This window comes from Lichtheimia ornata, assembly GCF_029851405.1.
Source record: "Lichtheimia ornata isolate CBS 291.66 chromosome Unknown scaffold00003, whole genome shotgun sequence".
Classification (NCBI taxonomy): domain Eukaryota; kingdom Fungi; phylum Mucoromycota; class Mucoromycetes; order Mucorales; family Lichtheimiaceae; genus Lichtheimia; species Lichtheimia ornata.
Genome location: NW_026695323.1, coordinates 214,756 through 237,155, shown reverse-complemented (window position 1 = coordinate 237,155; position 22,400 = coordinate 214,756). Strand labels below are relative to the sequence as shown.

The following is a 22,400-nucleotide window of genomic DNA, read 5'->3' as shown; positions in this document are numbered from 1 at the left end:
GCTTCAACCCATCATGCCAACCCTACAACTGTCTTGATCCAATTGTCTTTGACTGAATGGCAAGTTCATGGCGTGTGCACCCCATTACAACACACGAGTCTCTTGACACTACACCTTCTCTTGTACACTCCTCTACCACGAACAAGCGTAACAGCATTCATTCCAGCAGTTGCTATTAGCAAGGGCTTTACTCCATTGTCTCAAACTATTTGCAGCAGCCTTTTCACGTGAACAGCAGCTTTATTTCCGCGTAGCAACTTGTTTCAATACAAACGGATACCAAGGGTTGTTTTCATATCAGCTATCAAGCACACAGCAATACAAGCAACCTTCACCTCGTTGAGCTACAATGAAAATAGCCGAGAAAGGATAGACCAACAACCGGATGTAAAAGGGAGCATATCAGCAGCGAACACATGATGACTCTTTTCAACCACCATATTGGATTTGCAGTGGTCATGATGGATGGATGCAATCAAGGGCAGTGGTGGGAATCCCTGGAATGTTGCTTTGGTTACTTGGCGCGTCGTGAGCAGGAATGATCATGTGGATACGGTTGATGGGGAGGAGGATGGATGGCATGGAATTGGGCGAAGGGGCTTTTAGCTTTGACAATGCTATTGGAATACTCAAGTCAAGGCATGCAGCAGCAATTTTTCAATCATGGACAAACGACGTTGGGGCGGCAGCAACCAAGAATACAATGACACAATGAACCCTGTTCCCTCTATGTGATTCACCCGTTTCTTATTCAATCCTGTTCCTTTATCATATTTGCACGATAAACAACCACACTACCATGTGCTATGTATTCTTCGAATTGTTCATTGAATGAGAATTGGATTCAACATAGTGTTTAGGAGGGTATGGTACTATGTATCAGCTCGTATGTGCGAGGTGTGGATCACTTGGTTGGTTTCTGGATTGAAAGGGGGGGAATAGTAACTTGAGGTCGGGAAGTGAGATTGGATCATTTACACCATCGTATTATCGAGATACCTTTGTTCTTTTGTGATAGTATACATTCGTTTAAGCTTCCTAGGTTCGAAAGGCTGCGGCAGTTACCGAACACTTGTATTGCAAAGACCAACATTGTAGCACTTGTTATATAAGCTTGGTTCATTGTAAGCTTTTTTCATTATGTTCAAGAAAGAGTTGTGATAGAATTTGGCACGGGTACATGAACATACTGTACCAAGCATACTTTCGACAAGTTTCAGCTAACACTATCCTATACTTTCCTTTATATAAGAACGAACCATTCCATACGGGCTATGATAGGCGGACCTCACTATAGGTAGACATGGAAACAATTGATCATGCACTCACTACCAATAGCATTGTCCCTGGAGTCCTGACTTTTTAACTCAGTTACGCAAACACGCCCCTCTGCCTCTTTGGCTCTACCACGTTTACCTACATACTTGACATTGATCAAAGACCACTTGTCATATAGCATCACGCTTAAAGCATATGTAAAACATAAAGGTGCCTGTATCTCTAAACTTTACAATCAAACGTGGGATCTTTAATAGAACAAAGTTCCTCGGCGGGGTCGAAAGCATATACTGCCCAAGTCTCATGTTCACCATGGGCAACCCCAGATTTGACCAATGTCGCCACCAGCCAAAAAATATTTTTGCTCGTCGACGAAAAAAAAAGTTCAAGAGGTCGACCCGATTCCAATTTGGCTGGTGGCGACATTTGCGAAATCTGGGATTGGCAACCACGATCATGAAACTGGGACACACGATTCCTTTCACCCGGACGAGCAACTTTGTTCTCTTAAAGACCCCAAGTTTCATTGTAAAGTTTAGAGATACAGGCATCTTTATGTTTTACATATGCTGTATGCATTATACTATATGAAAGGTGGTCTTTGTTTAATGTCAAGTAGCTAGACCCTGACAGAGCGAAAGTTGCAGACGGGCGCGTTTGTGTAGCACAGCTGATTGGGTTGAATTGGAAAGGTCAATGTATGATACTTTATGGCTTTAGTAACATGTCACGAATCGGCAGCTAACATGCATTTCTCCCCATGCGCAGCCTTTGTCAATTCCATAACAATGGAACGATGCGTCTACTGCAGAGGTTCATTTCCATGATTCAAGTAGCTTGATTGGAGCTGATTTGGTTGAGATACGGCCAAAGAGAGATTACATCACTCAGCACTATAGAGCGTGCTCGATCTACCTCAACTGATGTTTTTTGGTTTGGCCATAGCTCAATCAAATCAATTCCAACCAAGCTACTTGAACCATGGAAATGAACCTCTGCAGCAGGAGCATCGTTCCCATCAAATAGATTGGCAAAAGTCCGGAATGGAGAAAAGTGCATGTTAGCTGCCAATGTATGGATTGCAAATGAGGTTTGCGTCCTGTCATGCATTGTCCCTGAAGTCCGGACTTTTTAGCTCAGTTACACAAAGAGGCCATTGTATAGAAGCAGCTTTATTTACATGTAGCAACTTGGTTCAATACATATGACTTCTTGTGAATATGGATATGGATCTGAATATTGGTTTGCTATATGGGGTTGGATGGAAGTGTATACGTTGTCTAGTTTGGTTCCCTTGGCCCATTTGGAACGTGATGTCTATTTTGGATGACGCGCTATCAGCCATCAACTACGCCACAATACAAGTAACCTTTAGCTGGTTGAGATGTGATGGAAAATGACCAAGAAAGGGATTGACCAACAGCTGGATGGAAAAGGAAGCATGTCAGCCGCAACATTGGGTTTACAATGGTTATGGATGGAAGGATGCGATCAAGTGCAGTGATGAGAAGTCTTGGAATGTTGCTTTGGTTGCTTGGCGCGTCATCAATAGGAACGATGAATCATACCCTATGCATACGGCTGAGGAGGAGGATGGTTCGGATGCAATTGAGGAGAGGGCTTGTATCTTTGACGAAAGGAGATGTTTCACAGCTATGGATGATACTGGAATAATACTCGAGCCAAAGCATACAACACCTATTTTGCAATCATGGATGAAGGGTGATCATGACGACAGCAATCAAGTATAGAATGACACAATTATCCCTAATGACTCTATATGTTTCGCCCATATGTACCCTATTCAATTTGGCTATATTGTTTCCTTATGTATCTTGTATCTACTTGATAAACATCCACAATACCGTGTCTACGTGTTCTCCGACTTTTTATTGAATGAAAATTGGATTCAGCACAATACTTTGGGTATTGTACTATTAGCTCAGATGTGCAAGGGGTGGATCAGTTTGTTGTTTTCTGCATTGAAAGGGGAACTGCAAACGTGAAAGGTGGAAAGCGAGATATCATATATTTGGTAGGGGGTTACACAGTAGGTTACACAAGTTGGTCCAGGGGTGAAGCTGCATAACTAATCGATCGATGGAATGCGCACAGACCTAATAGCTTAATTACGAGGGCTGTTCTCAATTGAAGTCTTGAACAGTGATCATCCTTATGGAGCTAAGAGCATTGGATAATGTGAGAGTACGTATAAACAGTAATGGCTGTAGCAAGCGGGGTGGCAAGGAGTGCACGAATTGGAGCGAACAGGAGGAACAAAGAGACCACTCTTCTTCACTTCCACTTCACAAAAAAAGGTAAGCTTGTCTCCATTTACAAACTACAACGCGTTAATTGTTGGCATTCCTTCCAATGTACAGCGTTCATTGGGGTGAACATGTGGTCAATGGCGACACTTTCCAGCTGCAGACATTCAACAACAAGCATGCGCGCGATCTGCCCATTACTCAAGCTTCCATTGCAATACAACATGTACGTTCCATCGCTGCATTCCTTTATCATTCAAGTTGGACATTGAGATACTAAAGTTCACGTGTAGTTTGCTGTTCTCTCGTTTATACAAGATCCAAAGGGGGCACCGTGTGTCGTGTGTATGCTTTCCATGGTTGTCATCAAGGAGGGTCGCAACCTATTGTTACTATGGGTATGTCGACATGAAAAGCGAATGCTATTGTTACCTTACACTTCATTTACTGTAGCTTGGACACGTTCGTTTATGGTACCTGTGGCAGCAACAAGTTACGGACCTCAAAGCAAGAACGCTGTACGTTGGCTCAATGGTATGCGTCGTATTGGACCTACAAAGCGAAACCTGTTAATTAACGACACTTACAGTGAAACAGCAGCAGCACATACTGGATCGGATGGATACAAGGTTATTTACAAGCATCAATGGAATGCTATTGGGAATACCACAAGGTAAGAGGATCATTGTGGGATTGGTTGGATTCAAGTGAACTTATCAAGCGCCATACAGTGGCAGAGCCTCTTTCGGCAATACTATTATTATCACGGCTGCACGTCAAGGATGTCATTGTATAGTACTGTGCTCTCCTGGGGAATTTTGGCCCGGAAACAGTGTGACTCAAGATGCGATGGCAAGGCCAATTTGAAAAGGCATCCGCTGTGCACACGGCCTCCATCCAAGTACGGCTATTGATTTCCTTGCCTACAGAGAGAAGGTGGATATCTCTTATGATGCCAATTTCAGGATCCAATGAGAGTATGGTACATATGGTGGCATACCTTGGCGTTGCAGGTTGATTATTGTATTGCCTTCGGATGGTGTATTTGGTTGCAATTCCTTGTGATCACCATGATTCACGGCGTCGTGTGCCTTCCTTACCGAGTTGCCCACAATGAGGGTTCTCAAGACGTCTTCACATTGCCTCTTTTGGGTATGCTGGCAACAAAAGCGTGTGGATTGGGTTTGCTTCTTATCTCACATTGCGTTTATGGTAGGTTGAACATGTTGGATGATGGTACCTCTGGCAGCAACAGGATACGGATCTCAAAGCAAGAATGCTGTATGGCTGGCTCAATGGTATGCATGGTATTGGATCTACAAATCAAGACTTGTTAATTAACGAGCCTTACAATGAAAACAGAAGCAGCACATACTGGATCGGATGGATACAAGTTTATTTGCGAGCATCGATGGAATGGTATTGGGAATACCTCAAGGTACAGTGCATCATTGTGGGATTGGTTGGATTCAAATGAACTTACCAAACTCCATACAGTGGCAGATCCTCTTTCGGCGATGCTATTATCAAGCCTGCACGTCAAGGACGTCATTGTACTACACTTTCCTGTGGAGCTCTACATGTTGTGCCCGGGGACAGTGCGACTCATGTTGCGGCCTTAGGGATTTAAAAATGCATCCTCTGTTCGCACGGCTCCATCGTTTTACGGCTATTGATCTCCTTGCCTTTAGAGAGAAGATGGTATCTCTATTGATGCACTTCATCGCGTCGATCCACAGGAGAGTACCAGGACTATGACGTTTCTTTGGCTGTGCGCTTTTATTATTACTTTACATCCTGATGGCCTATTTGGTTCCAAGTCTGCGGGTGATGATTGCGTGATTCAGGTATGTATGACTCTCATGCTTTTTGGAGACCTTTGCTGAAACGCCTACCATTATTTAGAGGGACCATTGCAGAGAGCTGCTTGTCTTTTGGTGCTTTGACGTTTACAAGATCACAGCTATGAGTTGCTAAGTATTGTTGGATGATGAGTTGGGACAATTATTTATGGTGCATCTTTTATAGGTGAATCATGTCAGCCATGGGGAAGTGTTTATGTCTTTGGTGGTGTCAACCTTTATTGCGTCTCGGGTGGTTGGTTACCAAGCAACGGGCGATTTCTCTGAAGAGTGTCCGCCAATGCAAGTCTCTTGTGAGTGGATTGTATCAGCAACAAACAACAGCATGCATATCTTTGGTGCCATATCAACCCTCATCCCATCATCCATCTGGTGCTTCCCATTACCTGCAATTTGGTGAACCTCCTGAAACAAAGGTCCCTTATCGGACGATCATGTCAGCAACAAGGAGCAGGTTTATACCTTTGGCGTCAGCAAGCTTTCAATCATCTCGTGGTTCTGATTATCGGCAATTCCTTTGATGGAGCTCTACAACTATACGCGTCTTATGGATGGATAATGTCATCAACAAGCAATGAGAGTCCGCGTTGACATCTTTGGTGTTACCAAGGTCATTTATGCATCTCCTCAAGGCATTCATCGTCAAGCTGCATTCGATTTCCAATGAAAAACGATTGCCATTCACATCGCTCTTTAGCCATATGTACGTCACTCCGCAGCTAGGATCTGGTTTGGGCTTTTCGATGCACAATGCTTTCTCGATTTGTATGTGGTCTTGGGCAGCAAGGATTGTCTCGTTGTCTCTCTTTGTAAGGGCTCTTCGGCATCATGTAAGTATGCTCTCTTTGGTGGTATCAATATTACTCAACCTTCTCACTGCATACGCCCATAAAGTATCGTTCCATCGCTTTCAAGCCGAGTGCCACCGTAGCGGGCCTTATCAACAAGCGGATGATTGCAAGGATCGGCTAGATTTGGATATCAGTAGGATTGCGTGCGTATGGCTATCATTGGTAAATATGGGATGAACCGTTTTTTGGCTCCAATCCTAACCAACCTCCTCTTTTATTATAGTGTGGGGACTATTCAGCAATCTACTTGTCTTCTGGTTCTTTGGGATTTTCATGGATGAAGCTGTCATTGAATGTCGACATGTTTTCGTGCGTATGGCTATCATTGGTAAATGGTGGATGACCCGTTTTTTGGCTCCATCCCAACCAACCTCCCTCTTTTATTATAGTATGTGTGCTATTCAGCAAACTACTTGTATTTTGGTCCTTTGGAATATTCATGGATGCAGCTGTCATTGCTAAATATCGTTCTATGGATTCGGGAAACTGTCTACCGTGCGTCCTTCATAGGTGAATCATGTCAGGGTCAAAGAGCAACGTCGACAGCATCCTTCAGTGTCAGCTTGCCTTATTACATCGTTCGATGGTTGTCGTTACTGTACCACCTATTGGACACTTCCTTTTATAGCATCTGCAGCGGCAAGGCAACAAGTTCTATACCTTTTGGTGTCGCCAAGTTTTATCTCGTCTTATTGTGGTCCTAGTTGTTGACAACCCTTTCAATGGATATCCTGCTACGCATGCCTGTTATCGGTGGATCATATCAGCCACAAGCAAGAAGCAGCAATGAGCAACAGAGCCCACATCTTTAGTGTCAACAACATCTATTTGATCCTCTGGTGTTCTCGTTATTGACCAATTGATTTCAGGAGCCCTCTTCACCACACGTATTTTATGGATGTATCACATCAGCAACAAACAACAATGTTACGTGTCCTTTTGGTGCTGTCAAGGTGTATCCATCTCTCATGGCATTCATCATCAAGTATCGCTTGGAGAAACGGCTATCAGGATTGGTCACTGTGTCAGCATCTCTACAGCAAGGAAATGTGTTCTGATTACTGGGTAGCATCAAACATCGTGGATTCTCATATGACACTGGCTAAGTATTGTTACCATACCTCAAAGATAAATTAGTGATACTGTATGCAGTTTTATAGGCCCATCATTCCATCAAGCTATCATTTCGCATGCTCTTTGGTGCCATCAAAGTCTCACCTTACAGCTGTCAATGGCGAGTCCTATTGAATTGGAAGTCGAAGATCAGCATTTGAATTTGGGTGGGTGTCTCAGAAGCAAGCAAGCGATCTCTATCTTATAGTTGTGGTTGTCAAGGATACCGTTTCCATGGTTTTGGAAATCAGCTACCTGCAAGTCGTCTCTTTATCGGTGGATCTTCAGAGCAATGTTTTTATCGGTGCCATGGCGGATCTCATTCCTCAAGTACTTGTATGGATACCTTGGACGTTCTCTTGGCAAGTCAATATCCTCGCGTATGCTATTTCATCAAGACCGGATTTATTTGATGCAGTGCATGATGTGTCTCTCATGACGCCTACCGAAGAAGGTCGCTTGATGGCAGCTACTACTGATATGGCGGATGTTTATTTGCTGTGGGTAGAACGGGATGGTGTCTTACTCTTTTGTGTAAAGCATCGTTGGCAGCTATGATTCATTTGCGACAGTGTGGTCAGCCCTATCATGGCCCTATCAATTGCATTTGATGATTACTGCCTTAGCCGTTGGAAGTTAGACTGTTACTCAGTGGCCTTGTGGTAGATATGGGATCATGTATTGCTTTTCGCTCTTATGGGTCGGCCTCTGTGGGCGTGGGATGCTATTTTGTCCTTTTATCAGACCGAACATGTTGGCTCGAGCAGCACCTATAGAAGATGCTGTTGTTTACAATGGCAGCCCCCGTTATCCGGCTTGGTGCACCGTAGGGGAGAGGGTGACGGCAAAGCCTTCGCGTGGCCATCCTTGTCAGTACATGGGTTTCCATGGAAGCTAATTTGCCACCTTATCATTTATATATTTTTACGCATTCGTGAGCATCACTAACAGTACTCTAATAGCTATACCAACAAGTGGCCAAAAGGTACAATCTGGGATTCGAACCCAATGAGAGATGATGCCAATAGTTGCACTACCTGACCAAGAACCTATTCAATAATAGCAGCATTCATTATTACAATAAACTCTTGTTGGCTGTGAGGTATTAATATAGTTGTGAACGTGCATTTTGTCAGGGAGTGAGTGTGTTCAAGTGCTAAGGAATGAGCGTGGTTGGTGGTTGGTGGTTGCCATAGCGATATCGCTGCTTCCTTTTGTTCGTTGCTATTCCCGCTCTATGCTTGGTGTCCACAGGTACATTCAGAGTCCAATGTTGCAGCAAAACTTGTTCCATTGACGTGTTAACTTGTATAGAGGGCAAGCTTGGTCTCAAGACGTTGGCTGGTTTGGCGTTTTGTTTCGGCTCAACTATACTACACCATGGTTTTCGGTTTCCAGTAACCAACAACAACGGGTCTTTGTGTATATGGAAGAGGCAAGTACAATGAAACAAACAGTGAAAAGGGTGTTTATTGTGTGTGCGTGCTAAGAATGAATTGAATAGGTTTCTTTGGTCAGGCAATGCAACTTGGGGCATCATCATCATCTCTTTGGGTTCAAGTCCCAGCCTGTATCAAGTGGCCGCTGCGTCGCTCTGCACTAGCCAAGTGTGCTGGAAAAGCTTCTTGGAACGCGTCCAGGGCTCTATAGGCCTGCGTTGAGTTGAGGATGGGTCGATGACGATGGATTTTTGGAAGAGCATGGTCACCGTGTTGAGGTAAAAGGGGATTTGCAACAGCCTGTGAATGTGTGAACCAACACGTTCTTCTCGTGACAGGCTCGTTCTTTCTCTGAGGATTTCTTTTCATGAGGTGGGAAATGATTGGAAGGATTGGATTGGGGATCATTCTTTCTTTGGAGAGGATGGATGAGGCCTGGATCCTACGTAAGTGATGTCCTTCCTTGCCATGGATCGAACTAGCCTTGCGTGATTCGTGCAGTGCTTTCTCAAGAACAAGGGATCGCCCGACGTTGCTCGTATGGTGGTAATTTGGTTTGTGAATTCCTTCTGATTTGCTTTACGGTATACCAAATCGTCATCATTCCGGTACCAGATGGTCTAACTTGCCTGCTTTCTTATCTGTAGAGACAACGATTACGATGATTACCACATTCACAACAATGACGATTACGATGATCACCCCATCTACAACAATGCCAATGATGACGATAACGAGATTCAAGAGGAAGCCTGCAAGATCCCATTTTTTTCAACTTGCTTATTTTTGGATGTTGGTGTGACGGATGAGATTGACGACTGGTGACGAGTACGAGTAGGAATGATGACGGAGGACGACTACGACGATGGTGGTGGCAATGTACAGTACATAGCAAGATAGCTAGAAGAAAAAAAGCATTGGTTATTTATTACATGCTTGTTGGAGGTTGCTAGCTTGTGGATTACATACTATTGCTTCGAAGATGGAATAATAAAGGTGGTCCAGTTACTGTATCGGTCATGCAAGAAGTATATGGCTTTTGTGATGCGATAAGGAGGAGTGGGAAGTGGGATGAGCTTGAGAAGAGAAAAAGTGAAGAGATCCCTCCATTGAGTTTCAGGATGAGTGACTCATTCAATATACATATACAAATTGGTTTATGCAGCTCGACTTTCTTCTACATGCAAATGCGATGCATACCTTCACACGCCTTCATTATTGGATGCTGTTTACTTACGTACCTTCACAAAAGGCAATCATCATCATCATCCATTTGTGTAGCAACCTGTCAAGGACGTGGTCTGTGTAACCACCACGTGCCGTTGAAATAAAGGAAACGGAACGTGCCCAGCAGCAAGGCCTGAATGTGTATACCCTGCCATATGAGTCGAGGTGTCCATGTACAAAGTCATCTATCTACTATCAAGCACCCTTTGGTGCACAACTGCTACTAGGGATGACTCGAAAGGTCTCAACAAATACACACGTAAAGAGATACAATGAGGGGAAAGATATGATATGGAACAGGGGAGGAAACAGAGATGATGTATGATAGGATTGCACAATGATGGGAAATAGAATGGGAATATGGGTATATACTCCTTCGAATAGAAACACACACACTAGCCGGCAAGGCACACACAAAGGCACGCACAAAACTTGGGAAGATCACTCTTGGTTCTTTATTTGATGTGGGGGTATTTATATGCTTAGGATAAAATTGCACTACATGGAAAGATTGTTTTACTGATATTATGCATGGTTTGTGGGATGTTGGGGTGAGGTCTCGGATGCCGGTCTTTTCATTTTGGGCTGCTTCATCACATGCTGGCTGTCATCCTTCACTACACCGTTTCACTCAGCTCTTCATCTTTCCGTTAATGCAGCCGACACCATCCACTAGGAAAAAGCAGCTCCATCACGCTTACAGCATAGGTAAAACATAAACGTGCCTGTATCTCCAAACTTTACAATGAAACGTGGGGTTTTTAATAGAGCAATGGGCTCGGCTTGGTCAACAGCACCTTGTGTGAAAGTTTCGCATTCAATGTCGCAAACAGCCCAAAAAATATTTTTTTTGGTCGTCGAAGAAAGTTTCAAGAGGTCGACCCCTGGATCCAGTTTGGCTGGTGGCGACATTGCGAAATCTGGGATTGGCAAGCTTGATCGTGAAACTGGCACCCAAGGTGCAGTTGGCCAAGCCGAGCACATTGCTCTAATAAAAACCCCACGTTTGATTGTAAAGTTCGGAGATACAGGCCCCTTTACGTTTGTAAGCGTGATGCTATATGAAGAGTGGTCTTTGTTCATTGTCAAGTAGGTGGACCGTGCAGAGCAAAAGATGCAGAGGGACCTCTTTGGGTGACTCAGCTAAAAAGTCAGGACTTCAGGGACAATGCATGATAGGTACGCAACTCTCACTTTTATGTCATACATTGGCAGTTAATAGCCACTTTTATCTAATCAGCATTGTTGCGAAATCCACATGATGGGAATGATGCTCCTGCTCCAGACATTCATTTCCATGATTCAAGTACCTTGATCCGAGCTGATTTGGTTGAGTTACGGTCGAACAAGGATTAATCAGCTGAGACATTCGAATGTATGCTGATGTGTGAATTGATGTAATCTCTCTTTGACCTAGCTCATCCAAATCAGCTCGGATCAAGGAAGTTGAATCATGGAAATGTTGAGATGGAGCATGAGAACCGCTCACATGCCATAGAGTGGACAACAGTGCCGATTGTGAGGAAATAGCTGATAGCTCGCAATATATGGGCTATTGTCAATGGTATACAGTATCATCCTTCCATCCTTCTAGTAATGCAAAGTAGCTGAGTTACACAAAGAGGTCGCTCTGCATCTTTTGCTCTGCCAGGGTCCAGCGACTTGACATTGAACAAAGACCACTCTACATATAGCATCAACGCTTACAGCCATAGTGAAAACATAAAGGTGCCTGTATCTCTAAACTTTACAATGAAACGTGGGGTCATTAAGAGGACAAAGCTGCTCGTCGGGGTGAAAGGAATCGTGTGTGCCAGTTTCACGATCCAGGTTGCCAATCCCAGATTTCGCAAATGTCGCCGCCAGCCAAATTGGAATCGGGTCGACCTCTTGAACTTTTTTTTTCCGTCGACGAGCAAAAATATTTTTTGGCTGGTGGCGACATTGGTCAAATCTGGGGTTGCCCATGATGAACATGAGACTTGGGCAGTATATGCTTTCGACCCCGCCGAGGAACTTTGTTCTATTAAAGACCCCACGTTTGATTGTAAACTTTAGAGATACAGGCACCTTTATGTTTTACATATGCTTTAAGCGTGATGCTATATGAGAAGTGGTCTTTGTTCAATGGAAGTAGCATGACCCTGATAGAGAGAAAAGATGCGCAGGAGCGTGTTTGTGTAATGAAGCTGAGAGGCAGTGTTTGAAAGATTCTCATTGGTGGAGTGTGCATGATTGACCCTGCCTACCTTACCTATACGTAAGGGCCGCCTTTGATATACCGCATGGACATTTTTTTTCGGATGAACCATAGTATGGTTAACAAGCCAAGATGATCAGCGCATCCAAGACTATGAGGGATAATGGTATTGCTTGCCTCCAGGGTTCGTTCTCATATAAGGCTATAGATACAAGGTAGCGCATGCTGATAGTTCTCATAGGTATGCATGTACTCGTGCCTCATTGTACAGTATCATAGCTCGCTCTTTCTTAGACGTAATGATTCAAGCTTACAATGACCAGCTTCTTTAACAAGCACTATTGTTGGGTACCATTACTATGGATGTTTTATCTTTATAAGCACAAGCGTTTATTTAAACATGTATCCAATCCGTTATTGCCACTGCCTATCGTCTCTCAGCATATGTACAAGGAAGCTTTATTAACGAATGTAATATCACAAAGGAACAAAATCATCTCGATGCAATAATGTAGGTAATCAAATCTCGCTTTCCGACCTCCAAATTTCTATCCTCCCTTCCATCCCAGAAGCCAACCAGTGGACCACCAGCGGGTATCATTGTGTCATTGTGTTCTTTGTTGCTGCCGTCATAAGCGTCTTCATACATGATTGCAAAATAGTTGCTGTGCGCGCCTTGACTCCAGCATTCCAATATCATCCATGGAGGCAAACCACCTTTCGTCAAAGATACAAGCCCTCTTATCCTTGCCATCCAATCCATCCAATCCATCCTCAGCCGTACCCACGTGACATGGTCCACCTTTCCTGACGACGTGCCAAGTAACCAAAATGACATTTCAAGGTCACCTCTGACTGAGCTTGATTGCATCCATTCATCCATAAGTAAGCATTGTAAATTCAATACGTTGGTTGAAAAGAGCCAATGCGGTCGCTGCTGATACGCTTCCTTTTCCATCCGGCTAGTGGTCTTTCTCTTTCTTGGTCATTTCCATTGCAACTCAATCAGGCAAAGATTGCTTCTACTACCGGATACTTGATAGTTGATATGGCATCATCCATAGGGATCCGTATGCACTAAATTCAGGTTGCTGCACGTAAATAATGCTGCTGCTATACAATGGGCTATCTGCTGTTCACGTAAAAACGGCCGTAAGGAAGGTCGCTGCAAGTAACTTAGGCGATGGAATGAAGGCCTTGCTAATAGCAGCTGCTGTTACGTATGGTTGTGGAAGACGAATGTGCAAGAGTGTGTGTTGTAGTAGAGTGACAAGATTGTGGACGCTGTTTGAGACAATGGAGTAAAGCCTCGGTAATAGCAACTACTGGAATGAACGCTACGATTGGTTGTTGCAGAGGCGTGTGCAAGACATTGTGTGCTTTCAAGAGACTCGTGTGCTGTAATAGAGTGACAAGGCTGTGTATACGCAATGAAGCTGCCATTCGGTCAAAGACAATCGGATCAGGGCAGCTGTAGGATTGACATGGTGGGTTGAAGCAGGACAATCGTTCGCAGGTGGTAATTGTATACTTGAATGCGGTAACAGTAGAGAATGGGTGGAAGAGGGAAGAAGGTGGTGTGGAAGAGCTGGAAATCAAAATGATTTTTCTGATGCTTGGATGGTGTTTCTTTGTATTAGCGTTGTTCCGTCAAATCAGCTCGGATCAAGAAACTTGAATGATGGATGTGATGGGCTGGATCAGGGGAATCGTTCACATGCAGGAGGATGGGTAATAAAGGTGATTGGGAGGAAGGGTTATTAGCTGTCAGTTTACAAAGTAACCATCAATTGATTTTTCTCATGTTGCTATGATACTTCTTTGTTTGACCGTATCTCAGTCAAATCCCCTCGGATCAAGAAAGTTGAATGGTGGGCAGGCTGGGCTGGAGCAGGACAATCGTTCACATACATCACTATAACCTTATCAAGCCGAACCAGCCAAAGAATAAAAATAGTATCCAACTTCCCATTACCCTCTAGTTTAACAAAAGCTCACATTGATATCATGGATGGGTGATTGTTGTATATAATGCGTGTGTGTTGTATTAAGCTTTTCTTCACAAGAAAACTACTTGTAGAATTCAAAGTTGGTGTCCTCCTTCTTCACGTTGGCCTTGTAACCCTTTTCAATATCCTTGCTCAAGATCACATAGCGGTTCTTGCGGACAGCATGCATACCAGCTTCTTGACAGATAGCAGCAATTTCTGCACCTGAAAGTTTATCGGGTCGAGAGACGACTATAACCAGCATCGCATCATTAGTCTCTTTCCCTTCCCCTTTTCATTACATTCCTCTACTTACAATCTTCCAAATCCACTTCTTCGGATAAATTCATCTTTGATGTGATAGTTGAGAAGATCAAACGTTTTTGGCGACGATCGGGTGTGGGGAATTCAATCTTGCGATCCAGACGACCAGGACGCAATAATGCAGGATCCAATGTATCAGCACGATTGGTTGCCATGATGACCTAGAATCACGTATGAATAAGTATTTGGGGTTGTTGTTGATCACCACCATCCTCTTTTGTATACCTTGACATTTGAAGTTTGATCGAAACCATCCATTTGATTCAGTAATTCAAGAAGAATACGTTGAACTTCACGATCGGCACCTGTTTGAGCATCGAAACGTTTGGTTGCAATAGCGTCGATTTCGTCGATGAAGATGATAGCCGGTGAGTTTTCACGCGCCAATCTGAAGACATCTCGCACCATGCGTGGACCTTCACCCAAATACTTTTGCACGAATTCTGAACCGACGACACGAATGACATTGGCTGTCGTATGATGTGCGACTGCTTTGACGAGCATGGTCTTTCCAGTACCGGGAGGGCCATATAAAAGCACACCACGTGGAGGATCGATACCAATTTGTCGATACAAGTCGAAATGTGTCAATGGTAACTCGACTGCTTCCCGAATCTCTTGCTTTTGGATATCCAAACCACCCACATCTTGATATGTCACATCAGGCCGTTCATCGGCGCCCAACATGGCAATACTGCTATCGGCTTCAGGGGGCAATACGTCTACGAGGGCATTCGAATGTCGATGAAGTGCCACAGATGAACTTGGCTTTAACAACTCTCGATCAATGGTGCTCAATATGCGTACGACAAAGTTGTTGCCAGTCGTTGATCCGACGATGCCCGTGTGTTGATCAAGAGGCTCCAAGAATTGTCCAATAACAAGAGGTACTGACTTGATACGCTTCACCTCTTCTTGTGCTCGTAGCAGTTCTCGCTTCAAGTTCTTCAACTCGTCTTTGATGTATTCTTCTTGCAACGCCAAAAACTCAAGATTACGCTGAAGCTTCTTTAGTTTGACGTACAGATCTTTCTCGGATGTCTCTTCAAGCAAGCTGCTTTTGGTTGCTGCAACGATCGGATCTTTGGTCTAACGTCATCGTGTGTAGGTGTTCATGAGTATACAAAGTAGGGTCCACCTATAGCTACTATGGAAGCCATGGATAAGGGCAACTTACATTTTGCTTGACTTGGATGCCAATTTCTTCCATTGGAGACGTGTATAAAGAGGAGAGAAGAACGCGCGTTCACACTGCGGAAAATGAATCCCATTTACGGGCGACATGAAATCAAGTGAATCGCTGGTTACCAAGCAACAGCTATCATTGGGCTTTTTGCAACTCCAATTCCTTTTGTATACATCATAGAAAGAGTCATTTTATTCTTTGCATAATAAACATGTTGAATATGATCCTCCTTGATTACCATGGGAACCAGCATCATCACCCCACCTCTATAACTTCTTGGAACTGTAATTACGCATCTACCCTCAGGTGCATACGTTTCTAGTGATTGGTAATATCTTTTATCTTTTGAATACGAAGCGAGAAGAGACCACACAATGAGCATTACAATATTAGCCCTCTTTGCTCAAGCAATCGAATTGACCCTATACTCCCAATTTTGCACCAGCAACCCATATACATATGCCATCCACCAATAATAACATCATGTCGTGTAACGAGGATTTGCTCGTTGTTGTATTGATTGATTTTCATGGAACAAAGCACACCATTTGGTATGTGATATCAACATTCTGCTGTGCGTCTTTATGGTGCTGCGTGAGTGGGTTGTATGAGCGAGTTTTGATATGGATGAGGAGAGGAGAGTGTGTGTTTGCGTATATGTGTTTATGCAGAGCCAGTCTTTTGTAATTCGGCACTAGATGGATGACAAAAAGAGAATGAGCCAAGATGAACACCGTAAAGAAAAGCGATGCATGATCCATACCGTAGCTGCTTTGAGAAGTCGTCTTCGATATCATCATCGTCCCAGTTGTCCTCCCAAAAGTGTGAGTCGTCCTTATCCTCTTCAGCTTCAGCCCAGTCTACAAGCAAATGAACATGAGAGATCAGAGACACACTGCTCACGATGACGCTATACGGATGACGTACCTTCAGCAGCGAATTCCTCAAATTCGTCGTCTTCTTCAAGAGCACCCAATTGAGGCACGCCCTTTTGTGGCTGATCGCCGTTCTGTTCTTGAGGTTTGTGAGGAGGTGACATTTGGAAAGTGAGAGAGAGTTTGAAAGAGAGATAGAGTGGGAGAGAGTGAACGCGTATGCTCTGCTGTGTGCGTGTGTGTGTGTGTGACGCTCTCTCTCTGTCTGGATAATAGCTCAAGCCCAGCTGGTGCGGAAGTACGGATGGTATAAAAAGCTCAGCTCTTTTCAGTTACGATCGCTTACACTTTTCCTCAATGTCGTCTCGTCTATTGCATTCAGCCACTAAAAGAGGTCTCAAGTCTCTTATTCCTCGTAAACCTCTTTTGAACACGTCGATTCTAAAGCGATCGGAAGCCACACTAAGCAACCCTTCAGAGGTAAGTGTGCACATACTATTTAAAGCAGCAAGCTTTTGTTATTTCAAGGTGGTTGTAATAGTAGTAACCCTATCTTGCATAGTTCCCTACGCATGTTCAAGAGTATTCCAAGAGCTCGCCTGGTTTATGCAAAGTGACCACATTACCAAATGGGATCCGAGTTGCCTCTGAGAATACCCCTGGTCATTTTGGTGCAGTGGGTGTTTATATGGATGCTGGTAGTCGATATGAAACCGAAAAGACAAGAGGTGTCAGCCATATTTTGGATCGATTGGCGTTCAAGGTACATTTTGAAGAGGCTACTACAATGGGGTGGGGGAAATGTTCTATATGTATTCATATATATGTTATATGATAGAGTACCGCCAATCGTAGTGCTGATCAAGTAGTGGAAGAATTGGAATCATTGGGCGGCAATATTATGTGTTCTTCATCAAGGGAATGCATGATGTATCAATCGGCTATTTTCTCTCAAGACTTGGACCGTGTCATGTCCCTTTTCTCTGATGTTATTCTACGACCCAACATTGAACCTTCCGAAGTGGATGAACAACGTATGACAGCCATGTATGAAATCGAAGAGATTTGGTCAAAGCCTGAAATGATCCTTCCTGAGATACTGCACACAGTCGCTTATCAAGGCAACACGCTCGGCAATCCATTACTTTGTCCTCCTGACAACCTTGCTACCATGTCACCTGATCTCATCAAGGATTATATGAAAGATTGGTATAGACCGGAGCGTATGGTCATTGCAGCTTGTGGTGCCGAGCATGATCAAGTAGTGGAACTTGCTTGCAAATACTTTGGTGATGTCCCAAAGTCAAAGGAGTTATTGGATTCGGTTGAGACACACAATGAAGCACTTCGACAACAAGCAGCCAATGCCGAAAAGGCCGCCAACAAGCCATCGCTTATGAAGTCCTTATTCAAATCATCTTCAAGTGGCAACCAGGCTCAAACACCTTATGAACTTGCAACCCAACCAGCACTTTATACGGGTGGATCCACTTTTCTCGATGCTGGTGTGGATGCACCATTGACACATGTCTATGTCGCCTTCGAAGGTCTTTCGATTAACGATCCCGATATCTATACGCTTGCAACCCTCCAAATCCTTCTCGGTGGTGGTGGATCTTTCTCAGCGGGTGGTCCCGGCAAGGGCATGTATTCACGATTGTTTACCCATGTTTTGAATCAGCACTATTGGGTTGAATCATGTCAAGCATTCAATCACTGCTACACTGATTCTGGTTTATTTGGTATTGCTGGATCATGCCGTCCCGAATATGCCAATGCATTATTGGAAGTCATTTGCCGTGAATTGGATATGGTCTCTCGATCCGATGTGAACGAGTACTTGCGAGTCAATGATCAAGAATTGAGCCGTGCCAAGAACCAACTCAAGAGCTCCTTGTTGATGAATTTGGAAAGCCGAATGGTGCAATTAGAGGATCTTGGTCGACAAGTACAAGTCCATGGTAAAAAGACGGGTATTGATGAGATGTTGGAGAACATTGATCGTGTCGACGTATCCGAGTTACAACGTGTGGCATCAAGAATTGTTCGTGGAGCAGTTGGCATATCAACCGGTGGCTCTGGAAAGGCATCTGTTGTCATTCAAGGTCAACTACGTGGTCTTACCGATGTCAACAAGGTCATTGAAAAGTATGGTCTTGGTAGCGGACAACAATAGAATACCTATCTCTCTCACACACACACTTTGTACAATCATCCCCTCTATATACAAAACACGCACGCTCATAACACAAGCACCCTCCTCCCCAATAAAGCATTATTGTAGACTATCTATTTAATACAATTTGTGAATACAATGACCCATGTGTGTATAATGGATGTATAGATAATGATTCAAGGTGGAGTAAATCAGAGTCGGACCTGCACGACAAAGCGTAGGCAGCTTTCAACGAGTGGACATCCACACACACATCTCCTCTCTCTCTCACACACACACGTCCACTTTTCTTTTTGTTCCAGTCCCCCTCCCTCCCACTTCGACCCCACATTCCACCAACCCCAAAGCCCAATGTCAGATCAAAAGAAGCGGGTGTGCTACTTTTACGATGGTATTCTACAGTTCCTTTATTACTGGATCCGCGTCTCATGCCCCCAGATCGAGGTTGACAAATGAGCGCGCATGCGTTGCACTTTACTAAGTCATATCCTCTTTAGCCAATGTCGGCAACTACCACTATGGTCCTGGCCATCCCATGAAGCCCCATCGCATCAGAATGTGTCACGGATTGGTTATGAATTATGGCCTATACAAGAAAATGGAAATCTATGTATGTGTGTCCTCCTCCATGTGCCTTTGTGAGATAACATGGTACTCACTGTAACGATTCCCCACCCCTTGTTCCGTAGCGCGCCAAACCTGCCAACAAATGGGAAATGACACAATTTCATACGGATGATTACATCGACTTTTTATCACGAGTGACACCAGAGAATATGGAGCAGTACCCAAAGGAACAAGCCAAATGTAAGCGTAATAGAAAGTGGGATCATTCATGTCACGTTAACAAGTCATTGTGTATTAGTCAATGTGGGTGATGATTGTCCAGTCTTTGAAGGTCTTTTCGAATACTGTGGTCTTAGTGCTGGTGGATCTATGGGTGAGTAATGTATATGCGTATGTGTGTGTGTGGATATGGTTACATTTACTGATATGGATGGTGTCTATCAGAGGGTGCTGCAAGACTCAATCGCGGTTTGTGTGACATCGCCATCAACTGGGCAGGTGGTCTTCATCACGCAAAGAAAGCCGAGGCATCTGGATTCTGTTACGTCAACGACATTGTTTTGGGCATTCTGGAACTTTTGCGTTATTACGCTCGTGTCTTGTATATCGATATTGATGTTCATCATGGTGATGGTGTTGAAGAAGCTTTTTACACCACCGATCGCGTCATGACGGTCAGCTTCCACAAGTATGGTGAATTCTTTCCAGGAACGGGTGAATTGAAGGTAATAGGCAAGAAAGAAAAGGGGAGATGGGAGGAGGACAGGAGAGGAGGGGGGGTAATGGACCATGTGCCTGTGAGATTCATACTTTTCGAAATTTTTAAACTAGGATGTGGGTGCTGGAAGAGGAAAGTACTACAGCGTCAATTTCCCTTTACGAGATGGTATCGATGATGAAAGCTACAAGTCCGTTTTTGAGCCCGTAAGTATATCCGCTTATGTAAAAGACATCATCCCTCATGTTGACGCATCCTTGATAGACCATTGAAAAAGTGATTGAGTGGTATCAACCTTCGGCTATTGTTTTGCAATGTGGTGGTGATTCGTTGAGTGGAGACAAGCTTGGTTGTTTCAACCTATCCATGAAAGGACATGCCAATTGCGTAGAGTTTGTCAAAAAGTTCAACTATCCTACACTCGTCCTTGGAGGAGGCGGTTATACCATGCGAAATGTCGCAAGAGCATGGGCTTATGAAACCGGTGTGGTCGTAGGAGAGGATATTGGTCCAGGCAAGTGATGCAGGCACCTAAAGGGGAAGGACCCTGGATTTTAAACTTTTACTTTTACTTACTTAACAACACTAGATATGCCCTACAATGACTATTACGAGTACTTTGGTCCTGATTACAAGTTGGATGTGCGACCGAGCAACATGGAAAACATGAATAGCGGTGATTATCTCGAAAAGATAAAGTAAGTAGTGTAGGGAGGATATAGAGTAGAGATGATGATGATGCTTATCTTACGATTTGCTCCAAAGGCAGCAGGTGTTTGAGAACCTCTCAAGGACACGATTTGCTCCCAGTGTACAAATGCAAGGTGTGTATGAAATGAAATTAATGGTTGAGAGCAAGCACGTTCTTATTTCATGGAGGTACTTTTTTCTGCAGATGTCCCTGGGGACCATTATGTGTCTGATGATGAAGATGAAGAGGACCCCGATGATCGATATCCCCGTGAGTATATTTTTCCCTTGACAGGGGTGGGGATAAAAGGAGAGAGAGAGAGAGAGAGGAATACTTGATGATCTTTACTGATATGGCTCTTTAAATCTTAGAATCGTTTTGGGATCGTCGTATTGTACCCGACAATGAATTTTATGACTCTGATGAAGGTGAAGCTCAAGGCACAACCAAGAATCTCAGCAGCCGGCATTATCAAAACTATGGACGTACGGATGAAGGAGAAGAGGAAGGAAGCAAGGTGAATGGCAATGCCAATCATGCTCGTGCATCATCATCGGGTGCTGAAGATAAGATGGATGTCGATGAAGAAGAGCCAAGTACGACTACTGCTATGGTGACCCAGGAGGAAGAGCAAGAAATTCACGAGGTGTTGATGACTGAGGCAGTGAAACCAGAGCCCAAAGATGCAAGTACAAATCCAGAGGAGCCAACAAGGGAGGAGTCCACGGACGTCGTCATGAAAGAGGAATCAGAACAAGGCAAGTAACAACCATCCTTTCGAAAAAGAGGGATTTTTCCTTGGCTGGTTTTCTAATCCGACAAATTCAATAGGAACGAATACTGTGCACGAGCAAAGTACCACCTCCACCACCCCCTCAGCACAGACATCCCTACCAAAGCCAGCAGCTATTACGGAAAGTGAGGAAGAGGGTGAAGTGGTATCGGGTCAATCAGCTTCACCAGGCCCATCATTATCATCATCATCATCACGACCTTCGGAAGCAGTTCAAGCTGCCGTGGCCTCTGCTGTTGCTTCAGTAAATATCACCCAACCACAAACCATCAGCACCACATCCGATACTTCACCAAAGACCACCACAACCACCACTGACAATGACGACAACAACAACAAAAAGCCATCCACTTTGGAGAATGAACGTGTACAACCTCCCGCAGCAGAAACAATGAGCGAGGCTGAAACTAATAAGAGCGAGAACAATGACACCAATGCCCTTGAAGAGGGTGAAATCGATGAATAACGTCATTCGGATCGAATAGTTAGCATATATGAAATGATTTGCAAGGATACATAAAAATTGTTACATGAAACTAGCTGTAAGGGATGGTGCATAATAGTGTTGGGAGAAATCTCTAATATGAAGCATACACACACACACACACACTATTGAGAGCTTATCATTGAACTTATAGAACGCCACAAAGCCCCATCGTACCACCATGTGGAATGAAATGCAATAGTGGGTGGGCGCTTAAAGAATCTCCTCATTGGTCATCATGCGGGTGCGTGTTTATGCACATGAATGAATATCATTTAACTTTCATTTCTTCAAATAGCAGATCTTCTTTTTGGGATCACGTTACTGCAGCACAAAACGTGCTGATGAACAATGTGGATTC

At 44.0% G+C, this 22,400-nt stretch overlaps 6 protein-coding genes across 6 annotated transcripts; 4 read left to right on the top strand and 2 right to left on the bottom strand.

Moving 5' to 3' along the window:
* Positions 1 to 4,699: 4,699 nt before the first annotated feature.
* O0I10_001072 (uncharacterized protein) lies at positions 4,700 to 5,167 on the top strand (the record flags this gene model as incomplete). The annotated part of the gene is made up of 3 exons (XM_058481170.1): positions 4,700 to 4,843; positions 4,908 to 4,983; positions 5,043 to 5,167. The coding sequence occupies 3 exons, from the start codon at positions 4,700 to 4,702 to the stop codon at positions 5,165 to 5,167; spliced, it is 345 nt and encodes a 114-aa protein (XP_058347808.1).
* Positions 5,168 to 7,489: 2,322 nt separating this feature from the next.
* On the top strand, positions 7,490 to 8,011 carry O0I10_001071 (uncharacterized protein; the record flags this gene model as incomplete). The annotated part of the gene is made up of 3 exons (XM_058481169.1): positions 7,490 to 7,538; positions 7,580 to 7,871; positions 7,924 to 8,011. 3 exons carry the CDS (start codon positions 7,490 to 7,492, stop codon positions 8,009 to 8,011), a joined length of 429 nt encoding a protein of 142 aa, XP_058347807.1.
* Positions 8,012 to 14,307: 6,296 nt separating this feature from the next.
* On the bottom strand, positions 14,308 to 15,759 carry O0I10_001070 (26S protease regulatory subunit 6B; the record flags this gene model as incomplete). The annotated part of the gene is made up of 4 exons (XM_058481168.1): positions 14,308 to 14,477; positions 14,542 to 14,710; positions 14,775 to 15,638; positions 15,727 to 15,759. 4 exons carry the CDS (start codon positions 15,757 to 15,759, stop codon positions 14,308 to 14,310), a joined length of 1,236 nt encoding a protein of 411 aa, XP_058347806.1.
* Positions 15,760 to 16,398: 639 nt separating this feature from the next.
* Positions 16,399 to 16,774, bottom strand: O0I10_001069 (26S proteasome complex subunit DSS1; the record flags this gene model as incomplete). Its single annotated transcript, XM_058481167.1, has 3 exons — positions 16,399 to 16,429; positions 16,499 to 16,595; positions 16,663 to 16,774. 3 exons carry the CDS (start codon positions 16,772 to 16,774, stop codon positions 16,399 to 16,401), a joined length of 240 nt encoding a protein of 79 aa, XP_058347805.1.
* A 193-nt stretch (positions 16,775 to 16,967) lies between these two features.
* On the top strand, positions 16,968 to 18,786 carry O0I10_001068 (uncharacterized protein; the record flags this gene model as incomplete). Its single annotated transcript, XM_058481166.1, has 3 exons — positions 16,968 to 17,090; positions 17,173 to 17,373; positions 17,449 to 18,786. The coding sequence occupies 3 exons, from the start codon at positions 16,968 to 16,970 to the stop codon at positions 18,784 to 18,786; spliced, it is 1,662 nt and encodes a 553-aa protein (XP_058347804.1).
* A 351-nt stretch (positions 18,787 to 19,137) lies between these two features.
* O0I10_001067 (histone deacetylase RPD3) lies at positions 19,138 to 22,021 on the top strand (the record flags this gene model as incomplete). Its single annotated transcript, XM_058481165.1, has 12 exons — positions 19,138 to 19,177; positions 19,284 to 19,396; positions 19,476 to 19,593; positions 19,652 to 19,726; positions 19,798 to 20,078; positions 20,185 to 20,277; positions 20,336 to 20,585; positions 20,661 to 20,769; positions 20,837 to 20,895; positions 20,967 to 21,032; positions 21,134 to 21,520; positions 21,594 to 22,021. The coding sequence occupies 12 exons, from the start codon at positions 19,138 to 19,140 to the stop codon at positions 22,019 to 22,021; spliced, it is 2,019 nt and encodes a 672-aa protein (XP_058347803.1).
* Positions 22,022 to 22,400: the final 379 nt, after the last annotated feature.